The following is an 18,886-nucleotide window of genomic DNA, read 5'->3' as shown; positions in this document are numbered from 1 at the left end:
AGCATCTCTTATATCCCAATTAGATCTATTCTTATTCTTTTAGACTTTAAAAGTACAAATATAAACTGCTCAGTCTGTCTTTATAAGACAAACTCTCGAACCTCCTTTGAATTACCTCCATTGTAGCTACATCCCTCCTCACACAAGGGGACCAAAACGGAACACAATAATCCAGGTGCGATCTCACTACTGCTTTCTACAGTTGAAGCAACACTTCCCTACTTCTCTGCTCTATTCCTTTGGCAATAAATGCCAAAATCCTATTTGCTTTCCTTATGACCTGCTGTATCTGCATACTAGGTTTGTGTTATTCATGCATGAGAACACCCAAATCCCTCTGCACTTTGCACTCTGAACTTTGGAATAGAAAGGCAACATATTATCTAATCAAAATGCTGAGAGACAGGATCTACGTGCATGTGGAAAAACAAGGATGGATTAGGGATAGCCAACATGCCTTTATGGGTGGGAAATCCTATCTGTCAAATTTGATTGAGATTTTTGAAGAGGTGACCAAAAAGCTAGATAAAGTCAGAGCAGTAGATGTTGTCTGCATGAACTTTAGCAAAGCCTTTGGCAAGGTTCTGTGTGGTAGACTGGCCAGTAAGGTGAGATCACATGGGATTCTGGAAAAGGTAGCGAATTAGATACAAGATTGCCTTGATGGTAGAATGCAACAGCGTTGTTGTTCAAGCTGGAGGCCTATGAGCAGTGGTAGGCTGCAAGGATTGGTGCTTGGTCCACTGTTGTTCATTTTTCATATAAACTATCTGGATGAGAATATTGGAGGCATAGAACTGTACAACACAGGAACATTTGGCACGATGTTGTGTCAAAAATGATGCCAAATTAAACTAATCCCTTCTGCCTGCCCTTGGTCCACATTCCTCCATTGCTTGCATATTCATGTGCTTATCTAAAAGTCATATAAACGCCCTCATGGTATCTGCCTCCATCATCACCCCTGGCAATGCGTTCCAAACTCCTACCCCTCTCTTTGTAAAAATACTTTTCCCTCTCACTTTAAATGCATGCCCACTGTGGAGTTTGCACATTCTCCTTGGGGCTACATGGTTTCCTCCCATAGTCCAGGGATTTGTAGGCTGGGTGGATTATCCATAGGAAATAGAGGGTTACAGGGTTAGGGTAGAGGATTGTGTCTGGGTGGGATATTCTTTGGAGAGTCGGTGCAGATTCGCTGGGTCAAATAGCCTGCTTCCATATTAAAGGGATTGTATGAAGAAAGCTGTGGAGGTAAAGCCGTTGTGCTCCGAGATAATGGGAACTGCAGATGCTGGAGAATCCAAGATAACAAAGTGTGAAGCTGGATGAACACAGCAGGCCCAGCAGCATCTCGCTCCTAAGATGCGGCTTGGCCTGCTGTGTTCATCCAGCCCCAAACTTTGTTATCGAGGTAAAGCCATTGACTGTGTTCAAGATGGAGACAGGTGTGTTTTTTTATTTAAAAGCATCAGGAGGACGGAGGATATCTTGGTGTTGAAATAAAGCATAAACATAGAACAATACAGCACGGTACAGGCCCTTCGGCCCTCAGTGTTGCGCCGACCTCTGAACTAATCTAAGCCCCTCCCCCTACACTATCCCGCCATCATCCCTACGCTTATCCAAGGACTGTTTAAATGCCCCTAATCCTACTGTATGATGGACAAAATTTAAAGGGCGGAATGGTCACCGTGCGCGGCCAGCACCTGAGAACGGGGCGGGGCCTATGTGGGTCCAGTTCCGGTCAGTCCCCGCCCCCTGTGGTTTTCGCCTTGGAAACATCCAATGGTTGACTGCACCGCCCACGAATGCGCCACTGTCCTGGTAACAGTCTTGATTGGCAGTTTCCTGGTGCTTCTGATTGGGTAGCTCTGCAAGGGTTACTGGGACGGTGGTTTGGCGCGCAAACGTTAGTGGCGGCGCAGGCGCGTAAACAGAGGAGGCCGTGGAACCGCGTCCCCGAAGCTGGACCGTCAGGATCCTTCCCCCTCCCCCCCCCACCTGCATAAACACTCTCGGTCCGCCCGTCCCTTTCCCCATTTCCCCTGTGAGCTGCAGTCATGACCGACAAAGAAGGTAATCGACAGCTTGCCGGGCGGCCTCGCGCAGCACCAGCCTCCATCTTGATTGAGTCCCGTCCGCGTTAACCGGCCGACATGTTGCGGAATTGTGATTGTGGGCCCGGGCCTGGGGCTGCTGTTCCTCCCTCTTTCGGCGTTTTTCTGGGCCGCCGTTGTCTGTGAAGGAGCCGGCAGTGGGCGCTGGACACGGTGGCTCAGGCCCGGCTGTGGCTCCTTTCCGCTCTGTCCCGGTGTGTGTGCCTGAGGCTTCCAGCGGAATCTCGCTGCGATCAGAGCGCGGTTTCTGCAGATGGAAAGATGAGGAAGTGAGCGGAGGGGCAATTCCTTGTTCCAGTTGTTTGTGGACTATGAAAGCTCCTTCTGTTCGCTTGTTGTTGACTGCTTTGGCGATTGCACGTTTATAATTTTTAAAGCTCGTTTGTGAAAATTTTACTTGTGCAGTAGCGACCCCTCGGGAACGACTTCTTCTATCAGCAATACAACAGATTTTGTCTTTGGCATGAATTTCAGTGTTCGGAAGATTTATCCCTCGTTGACGTTTGGAAATTGGCACAAACTTGCTTTCTGCCAACTGTGCCCAATATGTCAATGATCCAGTGTCTCGTTCCACCAGCCTATTTAATCAATGTACAATTCAGAATTTCTTAAATGAGTTTAAAACTGTTCAGCCCTTTTGCTAAACTAATACTTGAATATTTTTCCTGTTGTGTTTAAAACTAACTTTGAAGTTTAAGTGCAAGTAGCCGTCTTGCTCACCCTTTATTTTGAATTTGTGTTGTTTTATTACGAGTGATTATACAAAGTCGTTTGTACAAAATAATTTCAGAGTGACTTGTATGTTTAGAAATAAACTAGCCCCCTTCTGCAAATCTGTGTTTTCCTTCTCAGTTAGGAGAGTGGGATGTTTGTTAGTGTTCCTCTGTTCAAACTATCAGTAGGTGCATTTGAAAAATGTGGAAAGGAACACCGTTGTTAGCCAGTTTTATTATTATCATTATCCCAGCTGATTTAGCGTAAAATTAATCTCCTTACTTAGTTTCTGTCTCTACCCTCATGTCTAAAAATAAGTCTGAGCGCAGATTGTCACTGAAGACCACAATCAAATTCTTGTGCTCCAGCTGTATATACTGGGCCTTAGCAACACTATATTTTAAGGGGATGTGAGAAAAGAATTAATTACAATGTAAATATATAATGTATGCAAGGTACTCAGTCCTGCATTTTATGTAAATTTGTGTCCCTGTAAACTGCATGTACTATTGTCAGAATGTTCAGATTATTTTTCTTTAATTTTGCACCTCTAGCATCAGATGCCCATTATGATGTTACACCTGTGATGTCACACACCCACTGTTCTTCATTACTGACGGCCGCCTCACCTGTGCAGTCCACTCATCTCGACACGACGCCAGGCATTTGTCATGAATGGAAACGAGGAAAAAAAAGTACCTTGTATATATTATACAAAATAACGGATGGTCAGGAGATGAATTAGAGACGTGCATGGGAAACACTCTTAAATTTTGGCCTTGGGTATTCACTAGTGACTGTAACACAAAGTTCTCTCATTAATCCCAATTCAACCAAAGCCCAAATACACATCTGTAATTCACCTCATGCCATTGATTATTTGTTCTAACGTAAAACGTGACAACTGTTCAACAAATGTACTTTAATGCTTTTCAATGTGTAAATTGTAATGTTATACATCTCCCCTTAAAATTAAGTGTTTTGTAAATTTGTCACATGGCCCTTTCCAATTTAACTTATAGTAAGTGATTCACAAATAAGGGCGAGGGTAATAGTTTATCGATATGCTGTTTGCAGAAATTCTGTGGCTTTACAGGTGTGCATGCCCTACTGTATTAGTGTGTGATTAATGAAGTAAATGGGTTTTAATGAGAATTTGTGTAGTTGGCTTCTCTGAGCCTGATCCCTTTACTAGGTCTCTTGAGGGTAGCATAAAGTCCTTTTAAGTAAAATTGTGGCCTGTCCATATCATTTTCTTAGTCTGTTGCTTCCTGCTGGATGTAGTGCTTTAATTTTTGAAGCTGCCTAGTCATTCACACTTGATTTAAAACCTATCTGTGAATATTTTTTTGTTTTGTTATTCATTTTCCTGAGCTAAAACTACTTTGTACCTTGGCATGCTGTTAACCTTTGCCCTTGCAGTACCCACATCTGTTATGAAAAGCTTGGTTCAAAGCTTGTGCTCAATCTTTCAGTCCGTATTCTCCCACATCGCCATTTTCCATATATGCCTGTCTTTCAACACAGTGCAGTTGGTCCAGAAATGCATCTTTCTCCAATATTATGAGAATTGTTTCAGAGATTTTAAGAACAGCTTGTAATTGCCCTTGGTGCTGTAAATGAATGTAAAAGCATGTCAATATTTTAACAAGTTTGTGGGTTCACCCACATACTACATAATTTTGGCTGACATGTTGACATTAAGTGCTACTGTATTGAAGGAGTGTTGCATTGTAATAGCTGTATGTTAAATAAACAATTAAACTGTAACTCAGATAATAAAATGTGAGGCTGGATGAACACAGCAGGCCAAGCAGCATCTCAGGAGCACAAAAGCTGACGTTTCGGGCCTAGACCCTTCATCAGAGAGGGGGATGGGGGGAGGGAACTGGAATAAATAGGGAGAGAGGGGGAGGCGGACCGAAGATGGAGAGCAAAGAAGATAGGTGGAGAGGGTGTAGGTGGGGAGGTAGGGAGGGGATAGGTCAGTCCAGGGAAGACGGACAGGTCAAGGAGGTGGGATGAGGTTAGTAGGTAGCTGGGGGTGCGGCTGGGGGTGGGAGGAAGGGATGGGTGAGAGGAAGAACCGGTTAGGGAGGCAGAGACAGGTTGGACTGGTTTTGGGATGCAGTGGGTGGGGGGGAAGAGCTGGGCTGGTTGTGTGGTGCAGTGGGGGGAGGGGATGAACTGGGCTGGTTTAGGGATGCAGTGGGGGAAGGGGAGATTTTGAAACTGGTGAAGTCCACATTGATACCATATGGCTGCAGGGTTCCCAGGCGGAATATGAGTTGCTGTTCCTGCAACCTTCGGGTGGCATCATTGTGGCAGTGCAGGAGGCCCATGATGGACATGTCATCAAGAGAATGGGAGGGGGAGTGGAAATGGTTTGCGACTGGGAGGTGCAGTTGTTTGTTGCGAACTGAGCGGAGGTGTTCTGCAAAGCGGTCCCCAAGCCTCCGCTTGGTTTCCCCAATGTAGAGAAAGCCGCACCGGGTACAGTGGATGCAGTATACCACATTGGCAGATGTGCAGGTGAACCTCTGCTTAATGTGGAATGTCATCTTGGGGCCTGGGATGGGGGTGAGGGAGGAGGTGTGGGGACAAGTGTAGCATTTCCTGCGGTTGCAGGGGAAGGTGCCGGGTGTGGTGGGGTTGGAGGGCAGTGTGGAGCGAACAAGGGAGTCACGGAGAGAGTGGTCTCTCCGGAAAGCAGACAGGGGTGGGGATGGAAAAATGTCTTGGGTGGTGGGGTCGGATTGTAAATGGCGGAAGTGTCGGAGGATAATGCGTTGTATCCGGAGGCCAATGTGGTATACTGCATCCACTGTACCCGGTGCGGCTTTCTCTACATTGGGGAAACCAAGCGGAGGCTTGGGGACCGCTTTGCAGAACACCTCCGCTCAGTTCGCAACAAACAACTGCACCTCCCAGTCGCAAACCATTTCCACTCCCCCTCCCATTCTCTTGATGACATGTCCATCATGGGCCTCCTGCACTGCCACAATGATGCCACCCGAAGGTTGCAGGAACAGCAACTCATATTCCGCCTGGGAACCCTGCAGCCATATGGTATCAATGTGGACTTCACCAGTTTCAAAATCTCCCCTTCCCCCACTGCATCCCTAAACCAGCCCAGTTCATCCCCTCCCCCCACTGCACCACACAACCAGCCCAGCTCTTCCCCCCCACCCACTGCATCCCAAAACCAGTCCAACCTGTCTCTGCCTCCCTAACCGGTTCTTCCTCTCACCCATCCCTTCCTCCCACCCCCAGCCGCACCCCCAGCTACCTACTAACCTCATCCCACCTCCTTGACCTGTCCGTCTTCCCTGGACTGACCTATCCCCTCCCTACCTCCCCACCTACACCCTCTCCACCTATCTTCTTTGCTCTCCATCTTCGGTCCGCCTCCCCCTCTCTCCCTATTTATTCCAGTTCCCTCCCCCCATCCCCCTCTCTGATGAAGGGTCTAGGCCCGAAACGTCAGCTTTTGTGCTCCTGAGATGCTGCTTGGCCTGCTGTGTTCATCCAGCCTCACATTTTATTATCTTGGAATCTCCAGCATCTGCAGTTCCCATTATCTCTAAACTGTAACTCAGTTAGGTTTCCTGAGGGATCAGATCTTGTGCTCAGAGCAGTGACAATTTCTTGAAACCTTTCTACCACTAGTTTGCTATTGTTGATTTGTAGACTGTTATTTTCTTTGTCACTGACATTTTGCAGTGACCTCAGATGTTTTTATCTGTTTTGAAATATTCACTTGGCAGAAGTGCTGAGGCTCCAATTACAGTTCCACCAGGGGGGGTCCCCATAAGTTCTGCCAGTTGGGAGAGATATCTGCTATGCCTACTTTAGCAATTTCATACTCATTTCAGTAGGTTGTCTCCATTTCTGTGTGCTTAAGGTTTAAATCTTCGAGTGAAATTTTATTGACTACCATTTGAAAGCCCACACAGGTTTTTTAATCTACCTTATCGGTTACCTGTGCAAAGCATTCAGCTATTAGCCATGACATGCTTGTTGCATATCCATTTGCTCCAAGTTTATTCCTTTGACAGCATCTTCTCTTTGGTCAAGGCAAAAAGAAAAGTACAGATGTAAAATACACATCAGGATTTGTATCCAAGTTGTATCTAATCTGCATTCTAAATTATTTGATCGATGAACCTTTTTTAATGCTTTTATGTAGTTTATCAATGACTGTTTTAAAGCATATTGGGGATTTATTGTTAGCCTGTATTCTGTAATGATAGGTATACAGAGCCCTGCTATGAATAGAAATTTTGGTGATTGCTTCCAAAAAAATGCAACCAGTTTATAGCAAATAAATCTTTGCCCAGTGGCGCAATAAGAATAACTTGAATCAATGCACTTCTGTATGTTGTTAATGACAAGTTGTGCATTTGCAGCAGCCTTTGATGATGCCGTGGAAGAACGTGTCATTAATGAAGAATACAAGATCTGGAAGAAAAATACTCCCTTCTTGTATGACCTGGTTATGACTCATGCTCTGGAATGGCCAAGCCTGACTGCACAGTGGTTGCCTGATGTTTCTAGGTATGAATGTTTGAAGGATAGTTGACGTGAATGTCAATATGACTTAGTAACTGAGAATGTCTATGTTACATATACTTTTAGATTCCACTTCTGACTAAAAGAATATGCTCTGGAAAGTACCAACATGTTTTTGTAACTTCTAACTTGTAAATAGTAGAGTTTTACCCTATCCAGATTACCTCTCTGCAGTATTCTTTGTGTGTTTTTCTCTTTTTCAAGTATTATTATCTGGTTTCCTGAAGAAGGGTCTAGACCCGACACGTCAGCTTTCCTGCTCCTCTGCTGCTTGGCCTACTGTGTTCGTCCTGCTCTACACCTTGTTGCCTTTGAAGAATTCTATATGTTTCTTTAGGAATGAATACAGTTTTAATATTAATTCTTAATTCAAGGAGTATTTTTGCTATGCATCCTGATATTCTGTTTCGCTTTCTTTTAATAGGCACAATAGAAATAGCAGGAGTAGGCCATATGACCTCTTGAAAATGCTTTGCCACGCAATAACAGAATTTCTGATGATCCTGGCTGCACTTTCACTTTCTTGCTTGTTTTTCATAATGTTTGACTATGCTATGAATCATAAACCTCTCTGGAACTGTAGTTAATTTTGTGATTGAAAATAGATTTCTACACAGGCAAAAAATCAATGCTGTGCAACTGTATGAAGGGTCTTCCTGAGTTCCAGTTAATCAACATGCATAATATTGTTTATCTGTGTACTCGGCCTGTCATCACAACTAACTCCATATTTTCAGCCTTTGCAATATTCTACATATGCTTAAAATTTGTCTTTTTGGATTTATGATTTTTTTTCTGAGGTTGAGTAGTTGGGAATGGTTTTAGTATCACGTCACCTAGAAAGAGCAAAATTTGGAATGTAAGTTTCCTTTTGACCTTCACAAATGAATCAAGTACTGTCACACAGGAAAAACCTTGCTTAACATTGTCCCATGCAACTTTGTTTCACATTAACATTACTGTCCAATTCGAACTGTGCGTACACTTTTTGCAATGTTGCTGTTTCGTATTAACGTTATTATGTACCTGGATGTTCCCAGGTTGTGTTTGAGAGCTGGGTCTGTGGAAAAGTGGGGAGCAGGCAATGCTTAGAGGATGTTTTTGCGCTTCAAACACTTTCACGTAAAATGGTTTTGTTTAACATCAAGTTTTTCAGCAAGTAGTTAACAATGCTAAACAAATACTTTGTTGTACTTTGAATCAGACTTGTTTTCTAGTATCAGCTCTTTGTTGCAGCAAATGCCGTTTTTGATGTTTTCAAGGCATTTTGTTCTGTACATTGAATACAATTCGTATCCCTTTGGCCTTTTAAAAGGAACAAGGGTAGCACATATCTGTTTGCAATGCCTTTATAAATGTTATTTTTGCAGGCAAAAACGTATGACTGAATAATATAATAACACCATATTTAATGATCTGCAGACCTGAAGGAAAGGACTACAGTGTTCACAGGCTTGTGCTGGGAACCCATACATCTGATGAGCAAAACCATTTGGTCATAGCCAGTGTTCAGCTACCAAATGATGATGCACAGTTTGATGCTTCACATTACGACAGTGAAAAGGGAGGTAAGAGGTTTTTGCGTGAAGAAAGTGTAAAATTATTTTTGAGGAGGATTTGGACACTTAGTGAGAGGTGACAACATTACGTGCACAATTATGTGGGAAATTTGGGAGTTAGTATACGCATTTCATTTGGTATTTGTAAAAGAAAACCTGAGCTAGCATTACTTGATATTGTAGATTCATCTCCAATGCCATGTGATTTTAGAATGTTTGGGTGCGTAAAAGGAACAATTTGCAAACAAGGCATTATGATATGCTAACTTGAGTCTGTCAGACCCTTCCCCTTGCCTCACTGTTTCAAGGTATTTTTGAAACCTTGTAGTCTTAGTATATGAATATTGTTGAAATTCCCTGAAGAAATAGTGTGATTTGTATAAGCTGTTTTTGTGTAAGTGATATCATTCCTCATTGAGTTAAGATATTCAAAAGATGGAAATAAATACAAGATGACTTGTACCTTTTTGATTTACTGATTGTGGGCTTAGTTTATTAGTGAACCATGAAACTTTTTGTTTGTTGCTTCTGTTGCAGAATTTGGTGGATTTGGTTCTGTTAGTGGAAAAATAGAGATTGAAATAAAAATAAATCATGAAGGGGAAGTAAATCGTGCTCGATACATGCCTCAGAATCCTTGTATTATTGCTACCAAGACTCCCTCCAGTGACGTGTTGGTCTTTGATTATACGAAACACCCTTCCAAACCAGGTAAGCAGTGTTAACGTTGAATCAGGAAATCAGGACATGGTCCATTAGAAATAAGGAGAAAGTCAAGCTGATTATTATTTAAGTATTGTAAACTTTGTTTTGCCAGTACCATCCTTGTAGAAGAGCATCAATTAGCCGAAGGCTAAGGGAATGGAATGCTTTGCCTGCAACGGTAGTAGATTTGCCAACTTTAGGTACATTTAAGTCGTCATTGGATAAGCATATGGACGTACATGGAATAGTGTAGGTTAGATGGGCTTCAGATCGGTATGACAGGTCGGCACAACGTCGCGGGCCAAAGGGCCTGGATTGTGCTGTAATGTTCTATGTACTTCTAGAATAACAACATTTCATCCATGAAGCAGAAATTATTTTGCTTCTTAACAGATGGTGTTCTTCAGATTTTTGTAAGTCGAACTGGCGTGGTGACCCTGGACAGTCCTAACTGCCTCGCCTCCTATCCCTTGTAAGGAGTCAAAAGAATAATCTTAAAATGTGAAACAACTGACTCAAAATGCTTTTGAGGAATAAAGTTAAATCTTAATAAAAATTCTCATTGTCTTGAAACTACTTGAAAATTTTCTATTTTTTTTTCATTTCAATGTATAATGAACACCTTTTGCCATTGTTTATAATCAGTCATTTTATGGCACAGAAGTAGGTCATTCAACCACTCATTCATGGCTTGCACCCTGAACATCATTCTGGTCTGTCCATTCTGCTCCATACCCACAGCCCTGCAAGTTTCTTTATTTCGAATAATTGTTTCTGCCTCCATTACTCATGGATCGTGTTTTCCAGTTCATTAACACTTACTGCATTTAAAAGAAAAAGATCCTTCTGTTTTCACCTTGTCTTTCTTTGTGAATCTTAAATCTGTATTCTGTAGTCAGTAGTTCCACAAACAGCTGCGTTAGTTTTTCTTTGTTTACCTTGACCTAAAGACTTCTCATAAGCTGAAATTTTAAACTAAGTTTTTATTTGAAAATACAGGACAGTAGAAATACTCGTCTGGTCTGCTCTGCCAAGGTCACCACTTGTCTTGTACTGTCAGCTGGTCTGCTCTTGAATGTTTTCAAAACTCTTCCCCTTTCATTCAGATTTTCAACCTCTGATCTTTTTGAGCCTGAAGATGAATATCGAAAAGGGAAAAACTGTGCTTGCCTGCCTCCCTCCCCTCTCTGCACTAATGTTTTGACTCTGCACCAGAGCACCAGTTTCTGAAAAGGAATGGTTTAGTAACAAATGGTTTCTGATTTTTGAATTGAATAACAGGAATGGTTTTTATAGGCTCCTTTATAATTCGTATCTGCCATATCTAGGATCCAACTTCCAGGCTTAGCCTTTTTGACTGAGCACCTCCTTTTATCCAGAAGGAAATTATTTACTTTTGAAGTAAAACTCATTCATCCTTTTTGCCGAACATTTTTTTTAAATTTCACAATGTTGACACATTCTGTTGGCTTGAATGGCTTCATCTGTGAGCGCTCGCCTGTGAATCATTGTGTCTTCCACGTGTTTGTATGCCACCCACCCCACGCACCCTTGCAACTATTGCAAAATCCTCTAGCCCTTACCCCATTTTGATATCTTCAGTTCAATCTTGGTGACTTCTTGAATTGTCTCGATTTGTCCCCCAACCACCCAACTATCTCCATTTCACCTTGCTGCAGCCCATTCACTCGGGTCTCAGCCTGACGTTTTTTAAAATGTGCTAATGAGGGTGGTGATCTTGTCATCTTGTAACCACATTTTACCTTGCAGAGGCTGAATGAATTTCAATACGCAGTGTTCTCATGGTTATATTTCCGCCTCTGGTCATCTATAATGTTCCAATATAGCCCAAGTCAAACTGAAAGAGCAGCGATCCATTTTTACAACTCAACGCTTCATCGCCTCAATATTTTTAAGTTCAATTTTTAAAATCATGATCTTAGCTCTATTGGTCAAAATATTGAATACATTAGCAAGGAGGTTATGATACAGCTGTATATAACATTTATTTAGCCCACAACTGAAGTATTGTGGCAGTTCTGGTTGCCACACAATAGGAAAGATGTGATTGTGCTGGACAGTGGTGTGGAGGAGTTTCACCAGGATGCTGCCGAGGCTGGAGCGATTCAGCTATGAAGAGACTGTAGTTGTCTCTCTTAGAGCAGAGAAGTCTGAGGGGGACATGGAGTAGATAGCATCCTTCTGTCTTCGTAGAGGGATGAATGACCAGGTGGCTCAGTTGTAAAGCAAGGAACAGGAGGTCTAGAAGAGAATTGACGAATTATATTTTCACCTTTGTAGGTTGAGAGTATCTGGATCTCTAAAAGGGTGGTAGAAGTGGAAACCTTCAGACATTTAATAAGTATTTAAAAGAACTCTTGAAAAACCGTAGTATAATATAGAACATTACAGCACAGTACAGGTCATTTGGCCCTCGATGTTGCGCTGACCTGTAAAACCATTACATGGGTGTGGGTCAAGGGTTAGAGAATGTGATTAGAATAAATAGATGTTTGATGACTGGCTTGGCTTTGGACGGAAGAGTCTCTCAAAAACACAAGACCTGACTTGTTCAGCTCTTTTGTCCACCCTTGAATTAAAGATGTAATGAAGTCGTGAGCTGTGTTGTTCTGGGGGAAGCTGTACTGAACCTTAGTGAGCAGGTTATTGCTAAGCAAGCCCTGATAGACTAATGACCCCCTTTCATCACCTATACTTCTGATCAAGAGTAGACTGATGGGACAGTAACTGGTTAGGTTGGTTTTGTTTCCCTTTTTGTGTACATGAAACAACCTGGGAAATGTTCTACATTGTCAGGTAGATGCCAGTGTTGAAGCACAAGTCTCCAGTATTGTTATCGGAATATTGTCCGGACTCATCACCTTTGCAACATCCAGTTTCTTCAGCCCTGTTTTGATATCATGTGGACTGGATTAAATGGGCTGAAGACTGGCATTTGCAGGGGACGATGAAGTGGAAACTTGGCATTTCCGGTTGAAAATTTGTTGCAAATGCTCCAACCTTGTCTCTTGCACAGCAGTACTGTGCTCCCCCAGTAATGAGGGTAGGGATATTTGTGAAGTTTTCTCCTCCAGTGATTTGTTCAATTGCCCACCATCATCTAGGACTTGCGATAATGGGAACTGCAGATGCTGGAGAATCCAGCCGCATCTGCTCCCACGACAAGACATTCCACTCCTGCACATCCCAGATGTCCAAGTTCTTCAAGGACCGCAACTTTCCCCCTACAGTGATCGAGAACGCCCTTGACTGCATCTCCCGTATTTCCCGCAACACGTCCCTCACACTTCGCCCCCGCCACAACTGCCCAAAGAGAATCCCCCTCGTTCTCACACACCACCCCACCAGCCTCCGGATACAACGCATCATCCTCCGACACTTCCGCCATCTACAATCTGACCCCACCACCCAAGACATTTTTCCATCCCCACCCCTGTCTGCTTTCCAGAGAGACCACTCTCTCCGTGACTCCCTTGTTCGCTCCACACTGCCGTCCAACCCCACCACACCCGGCACCTTTCCCTGCAACCGCAGGAAATGCTACAGTCGCCACCACACCACCTCCCTCACCCCTGTCCCAGGCCCCAAGATGACATTCCACATTAAGCAGAGGTTCACCTGCACATCTACCAATGTGGCATACTGCATCCACTGTACCCGGTGTGGCTTCCTCTACGTTGGGGAAACCAAGCGGAGGCTTGGGGACCGCTTTGCAGAACACCTCCGCTCAGTTCGCAACAAACAACTGCACCTCCCAGTCGCAAACCATTTCCACTCCCCCTCCCGTTCTTTAGATGACATGTCCATCATGGGCCTCCTGCAGTGCCACAATGATGCCACCCGAAGGTTGCAGAAACAGCAACTCATATTCCACCTGGGAACCCTGCAGCCATATGGTATCAATGTGGTCTTCACCAGTTTCAAAATCTCCCCTTCCCCCACCGCATCCCTAAACCAGCCCAGTTTGTCCCCTCCCCCCACTGCACCACACAACCAGCCCAGCTCTTCCCCTCCACCCACTGCATCCCAAAACCAGTCCAACCTGTCTCTGCCTCCCTAACCTGTTCTTCCTCTCACCCATCCCTTCCTCCCACCCCCAGCCGCACCCCCATCTACCTACTAACCTCATCCCACCTCCTTGACCTGTCCGTCTTCCCTGGACTGACCTATCCATTCCCTACCTCCCCACCTATACTCCCTCCACCTATCTTCTTTTCTCTCCATCTTCGGTCTGCCTCCCCCTCTCTCCCTATTTATTCCAGAACCCTCACCCCATCCCCCTCTCTGATGAAGGGTCTAGGCCCGAAACGTCAGCTTTTGTGCTCCTGAGATGCTGCTTGGCCTGCTGTGTTCATCCAGCCTCACATTTTATTATCATCTAGGACTTGATGTGTCAGGACTGTGCGACTGAGATCTGATCCATCACGGAATCATTTAGCTCTGTCATTTGCTGCTTACACTGTTTGACATGTAAATAGTTCTATGTTATGGCTTCACCGTCATGACACCGAATTTTTAGGTTTGCTTGATGCTGTTCCTGATATTCCTGTCTCCGTTTTGAACAGGTTATAATCCCTTGTTTTGTGGTAATGGTAGAGTGGGGGATCACAGGCCATGAGATTGTAGATTGTTGGAGTACGATTCTGCTGCTGATGGCCCACAGCTCCTCAGACTTGAGTTGCTAGATATGTTTGAAGTCCATCCCATTTACCACAGTGACAGCACCACGCAACGTGGAGGGTATCCTTGGTGTGAAGGTGGAATTTCACCTCCATGATGACTATGCGGCCATGGACTGATGTAGCCACAGTAGGCAGTTTAATGAGGATGAGGTCAAGTATATTTTTCCTCCTTGTTGGCTTCCTTGCTACCTGTTGCAGTCCCAGTCAAGCCTATATTGTTTTGTACTCCACTAGGTTTGTAGTGATGCCAAGCCACTCTTGCCACGAGCCATTGAAGTACTCGGAGTTCATTCTGTGCACTTGCCACCCTCTGATTCCTCGCAAGACATGTTAAACATGGAGGATACATCAGTTAACAGGAGGCAGGTTATGTCATGTAGTGATCAGATTTTATGTTTTGACCTGATGTCATGAAAGTTCGTGGGTCTGGAATCACTGTTGACTCCTTGCCAACTTTATACACTGTGCCATCGCATCTGAGTCTGTTCTGCTGAAGGGATGGCATGGTGATGGAAGTGTCTGGGATATTTGATAGAGGTATGATTTTGTGAACATGACTGTTCAGGCTCACTCTTAAAGTCTGAGACAGCCTTAGTGTCCAGATGTTAGTAAGGCAGACTTTGCCGAGGGAACTTGGCAGTGAGTGCCGAGGTCCATGTCAGGTCGTTTGTCTACGTCTGTTCCTTTGAGACAATTTAACAGTTTGATTCAACTGAGTGGCTTGTTAGGCCATTTTTCAGGGCAGCCCGCATCCTGTGAAATTAAAGGTTGCTTTGCTGAGGTTGAACTTAAACCTTGAATTTTTCAAAACAATGACAATAATTGAAGACCATTAAACTTTGAAGCTATAATTAAAAATTCAACTTTGCTCTACTCCCTGTTAATATCTTACAACTATTTAAATTTAATTAGTAAAGTCTTCAACAAGCCAGCCAATTATCAGCTTATTGACTTATCCATCAGGTGTGGTATGTTTTGTAAAATATTTGCATGATTTATTTATTTTGATGTAAAGTGGAAAAATGACTGCTTTACAACTACGCAGATCCCTCTGGTGAGTGCAATCCAGATCTTCGGTTACGTGGGCACCAGAAAGAAGGCTATGGGCTCTCATGGAATCCAAATCTCAGTGGCCATTTACTTAGTGCTTCAGATGATCATGTGAGCAATGTCTTCTCACTTTTTTCGTGTTTTGGATTAAAGAAGACAAAATGTGTCTTGAATAGTAAGGGCAGTATTGTCATACACTTAAAGGATGGCTATTTTACATTTGTTATAAGTGTTTTTAATTCTGAAAAACCAATCTGAATGCTGGCTATTAGACGTGTTTAAACATTCATGTTTTAGTTGGTTGGATTTGAATTGTGTAATTTCATTTAGCTATAAGCGTAATCTTGCATGAAAGTGGTATTTTTGTTTTGTTTTCGAAGAGCAAAATATCAAAATTGCAGGCACACTGATTCTGAATCAATGTTTTTTTTTAAAAATGGAGCAGACTGCAATTTGAGCAGGATATTTCAGATATTTATATTTTAAAGAGGCGTGCGTCTTAATGACATTTCTGCTTTTGTAATTATTAGTTTACTTTTGGCTAGTTTTTTTTGGGTTCATGTGCTGCAATTAAAAAAAAATTAATGTAAAGTTACCGATGAGATAAGTTGGCATATCAGGTTAGAGGAAATCAATGCTGACCTAAGTATAAGCCAACATGCACATTATAAACATGACCTGTAACTGTTTGTTTGTGTTCTTCCCCAGACTATCTGCTTATGGGATATTAGCGCTGTACCTAAAGAAGGAAAAGTAGTTGATGCAAAAACTATCTTTACTGGTCATACAGCAGTAGTAGAAGATGTGTCATGGCACTTGCTGCATGAGTCTCTGTTTGGTTCAGTGGCAGATGATCAGAAGCTAATGATGTAAGTTGGTGAATTTTTCTTGCTTATCTAAAAGCTTTCAAGATAACAAAAGGCCAAATGGTGCACATCTGAGATGAAAGCAACAAATGCTCAGAACAGTCGGGTAAAGCACCCTCCACAGGAGAAGAAAGTAAGGTTAATCTTTCAGGTTTGTAAACAACTAAAGTGAAATTGGGAGAGAGATAAGTTAATAGAACTTGAATCTGACTAAATAGGGTTGACTGTCTAGTGTTTAACCACTCATTGATCCACTGCATAGTCTAAGCATAGCTCAGGTGGAAAATTTCCATATGTAGTTAATAGATGAAAGGCAGGTTGCGACAAGAATATAAACCTTTTCAGAGATATTGATAATTGGGCAGAAAGTTGTCAAATGACAGCTAATAAAGAACAAAGAAAATTACAGCACAGGAACAGGCCCTTCGGCCCTCCAAGCCTGCGCCGATCGAGATCCTCTGTCTAACCTGTCATCTATTTTCTAAGGGTCTGTGTCCATTTGCTCCCTGCCCATCCATGTACCTGCCCAGATATATCTTAAAAGACGCAAACGTGTCTGCGTCTACCACCTCCGCTGGCACCGCGTTCCAGGCACTCACCACCCTCAGCATAAAGAACTTCCCACACACATCTCCCTTAAACTTTCCTCCCCTCACTTTGAACTCATGACCCCTAGTAATTGAGTCCCCCACTCTGGTGGAGGAAAAAGGCTTCTTAATCTCCACCCTGTCTATACCCCTTATGATTTTGTAGACCTCAATCAGGTCCCCCCTTAATCTCTGTCTTTCTAATGAAAATAATCCTAATCTACTCAACCTCTCTTCATAGCTAGCATCCTCCATACCAGGCAACATCCTGGTGAACCTCCTCTGCACCCTCTTCAAAGCATCCACATCCTTTTGGTAATGTGGCGACCAGAACTGTACACAGTACTCTAAATGTGGCCAAACCAAAGTCTTATACAACTGTAACATAACCTGCCAACTCTTGTAATCAATACCCCGTAAGATGAAGGAAAGCATGCCGTAGCCGCCTTGACCACCCGATTGACCTGCGTTGCCACCTTTTTAGGGAACAATGGACCTGAAGACCCAGATCTCTCTCCATCAATTTTCCCTAGGACTTTTCCATTTATTGTATAGTTCGCCCTTGACTTAGATCTTCCAAAATGCATCACCTCGCATTTGCCCAGATTGAACTCTATCTGCCATTTATCTGGCCAACTCTCCAGTCTGTCTATATTCTGCTGTAATCTCTGACAGTCCCCTTCACTATCTGCTACTCTACCAATCTTAGTGTCATCTGCAAACTTGCTGATTAGACCACCTACACCTCCAAATCATTTACGTATATCACAAACAACAGTGGTCACAGCACAGATCCCTGTGGAACACCACTGGTCACAGGTCTCCAATTTGAGAAACTCCCTGCTACTACTACTCTGTCTCCTGTTGCCTAGCCAGTTTTTTTTATCCATCTAGCTAGCGCACCCTGGACCCCATGTGACTTCACTTCCTCCATCAGCCTGCCATGGGGAACCTTATCAAACGCCTTACTAAAGTCCATGTATATGACATCTACAGCCTTTCCCTCATCAATCAACTTTGTCACGTCCTCAAAGAATTGTATTAAGTTGGTGAGACATGACCTTCCCTGCACAAAATCATGTTGCCTATCTCTGATAAGCCCATTTTCTTCCAAATGGGAATAGATCCTATCCCTCAGTATCTTCTCCAGTAGTTTCCCAACCACTGATGCCGGGCTCACCGGTCAATAATTACATGGATTGTCCTTGCTACCCTTCTTAAACAAGGGGACGACATTAGCAAGTCTCCAGTCGTCCAGGACCTCACCCGTGTTTGAGGATGCTGCAAAGATATCTGTTAAGGCCCCAGCTATTTCCTCTCTCGCTTCCCTCAGTAACCTGGGATAGATCCCATCCGGACCTTGTCCACCTTTAATGTCTTTTAGGATACCTGACACTTCCTCCTTCCTTATGTCAACTTGACCTAGACTAAGCAAACATCTATCCCTAACCTCAACATCTGTCATGTCCCTCTCCTTGGTGAAGACCGATGCAAAGTACTCGTTAAGAATGTCACCCATTTTCTCTGACTCAGTGCATAACTTTCCTTCTTTGTCCTTAAGTGGGCCAATCCTCTCTCTAGTTACCCTCTTGCTCTTTATATATTAATAAAAGGCTTTGGGATTTTCCGTAACCATGTTTGCCAGCAATATCTCATGTTGGGGAGGGAGAGGGGAAAGAAGCGTGGTTGTTCGTTTTGGAAGGGAGAACAAAAAAAAATAAAATTTTAAATGGAGCAAAAACTGTAGAAAGCTATAACACAGGGACTTGGGGACACTTATGAATCTCAAAGCTAGCACACAAATGTAGCAGATCATCAGGAAGGAATGTTGGCCCTTATTTCAAGTAGGTTGGAGTATAAGAGAAAGGAAGCCTTGTAACTGTAGAAGATGCTGTTGAGTTCCGAACTGGAGTATTTTGATCAGTTTTGGTTCCCTTATTTAAGTAAAGATTTTCTTTCACTGGAGACAGTTCAGAGGAGGTTCAATAGGGTGTGGAGGGTGTGTATAAG

General features: G+C 43.3%; 1 protein-coding gene across 3 annotated transcripts in view; it reads left to right on the top strand.

The window, feature by feature from the left end:
* Positions 1–1,901: 1,901 nt before the first annotated feature.
* Positions 1,902–18,886, top strand: part of LOC125464964 (histone-binding protein RBBP4) — a 43,923-nt gene continuing 26,938 nt past the window's right edge. The window contains exons 1-7 of one of the 3 annotated variants that reach the window (XM_048557938.2): positions 1,902–2,079; positions 3,389–3,529; positions 7,247–7,391; positions 8,829–8,974; positions 9,503–9,676; positions 15,419–15,534; positions 16,132–16,292. In XM_048557938.2, coding sequence (XP_048413895.1) covers positions 2,064–2,079; positions 3,389–3,529; positions 7,247–7,391; positions 8,829–8,974; positions 9,503–9,676; positions 15,419–15,534; positions 16,132–16,292 — 899 coding nt within the window. In that variant the 5' untranslated portion in view covers positions 1,902–2,063. Of the gene's footprint in view, positions 2,080–3,388; positions 3,530–7,243; positions 7,392–8,828; positions 8,975–9,502; positions 9,677–15,418; positions 15,535–16,131; positions 16,293–18,886 lie in introns of all 3 variants that reach the window. The other 2 variants (XM_048557937.2, XM_048557939.2) reach the window with 2 other exon arrangements.

The sequence above is a fragment of the Stegostoma tigrinum genome, chromosome 24 (assembly GCF_030684315.1).
Source record: "Stegostoma tigrinum isolate sSteTig4 chromosome 24, sSteTig4.hap1, whole genome shotgun sequence".
Lineage (NCBI taxonomy): Eukaryota > Metazoa > Chordata > Chondrichthyes > Orectolobiformes > Stegostomatidae > Stegostoma > Stegostoma tigrinum.
The sequence above is the reverse complement of the archived record's forward strand: the minus strand, read 5'-3'. Positions and strand labels throughout refer to the sequence as shown.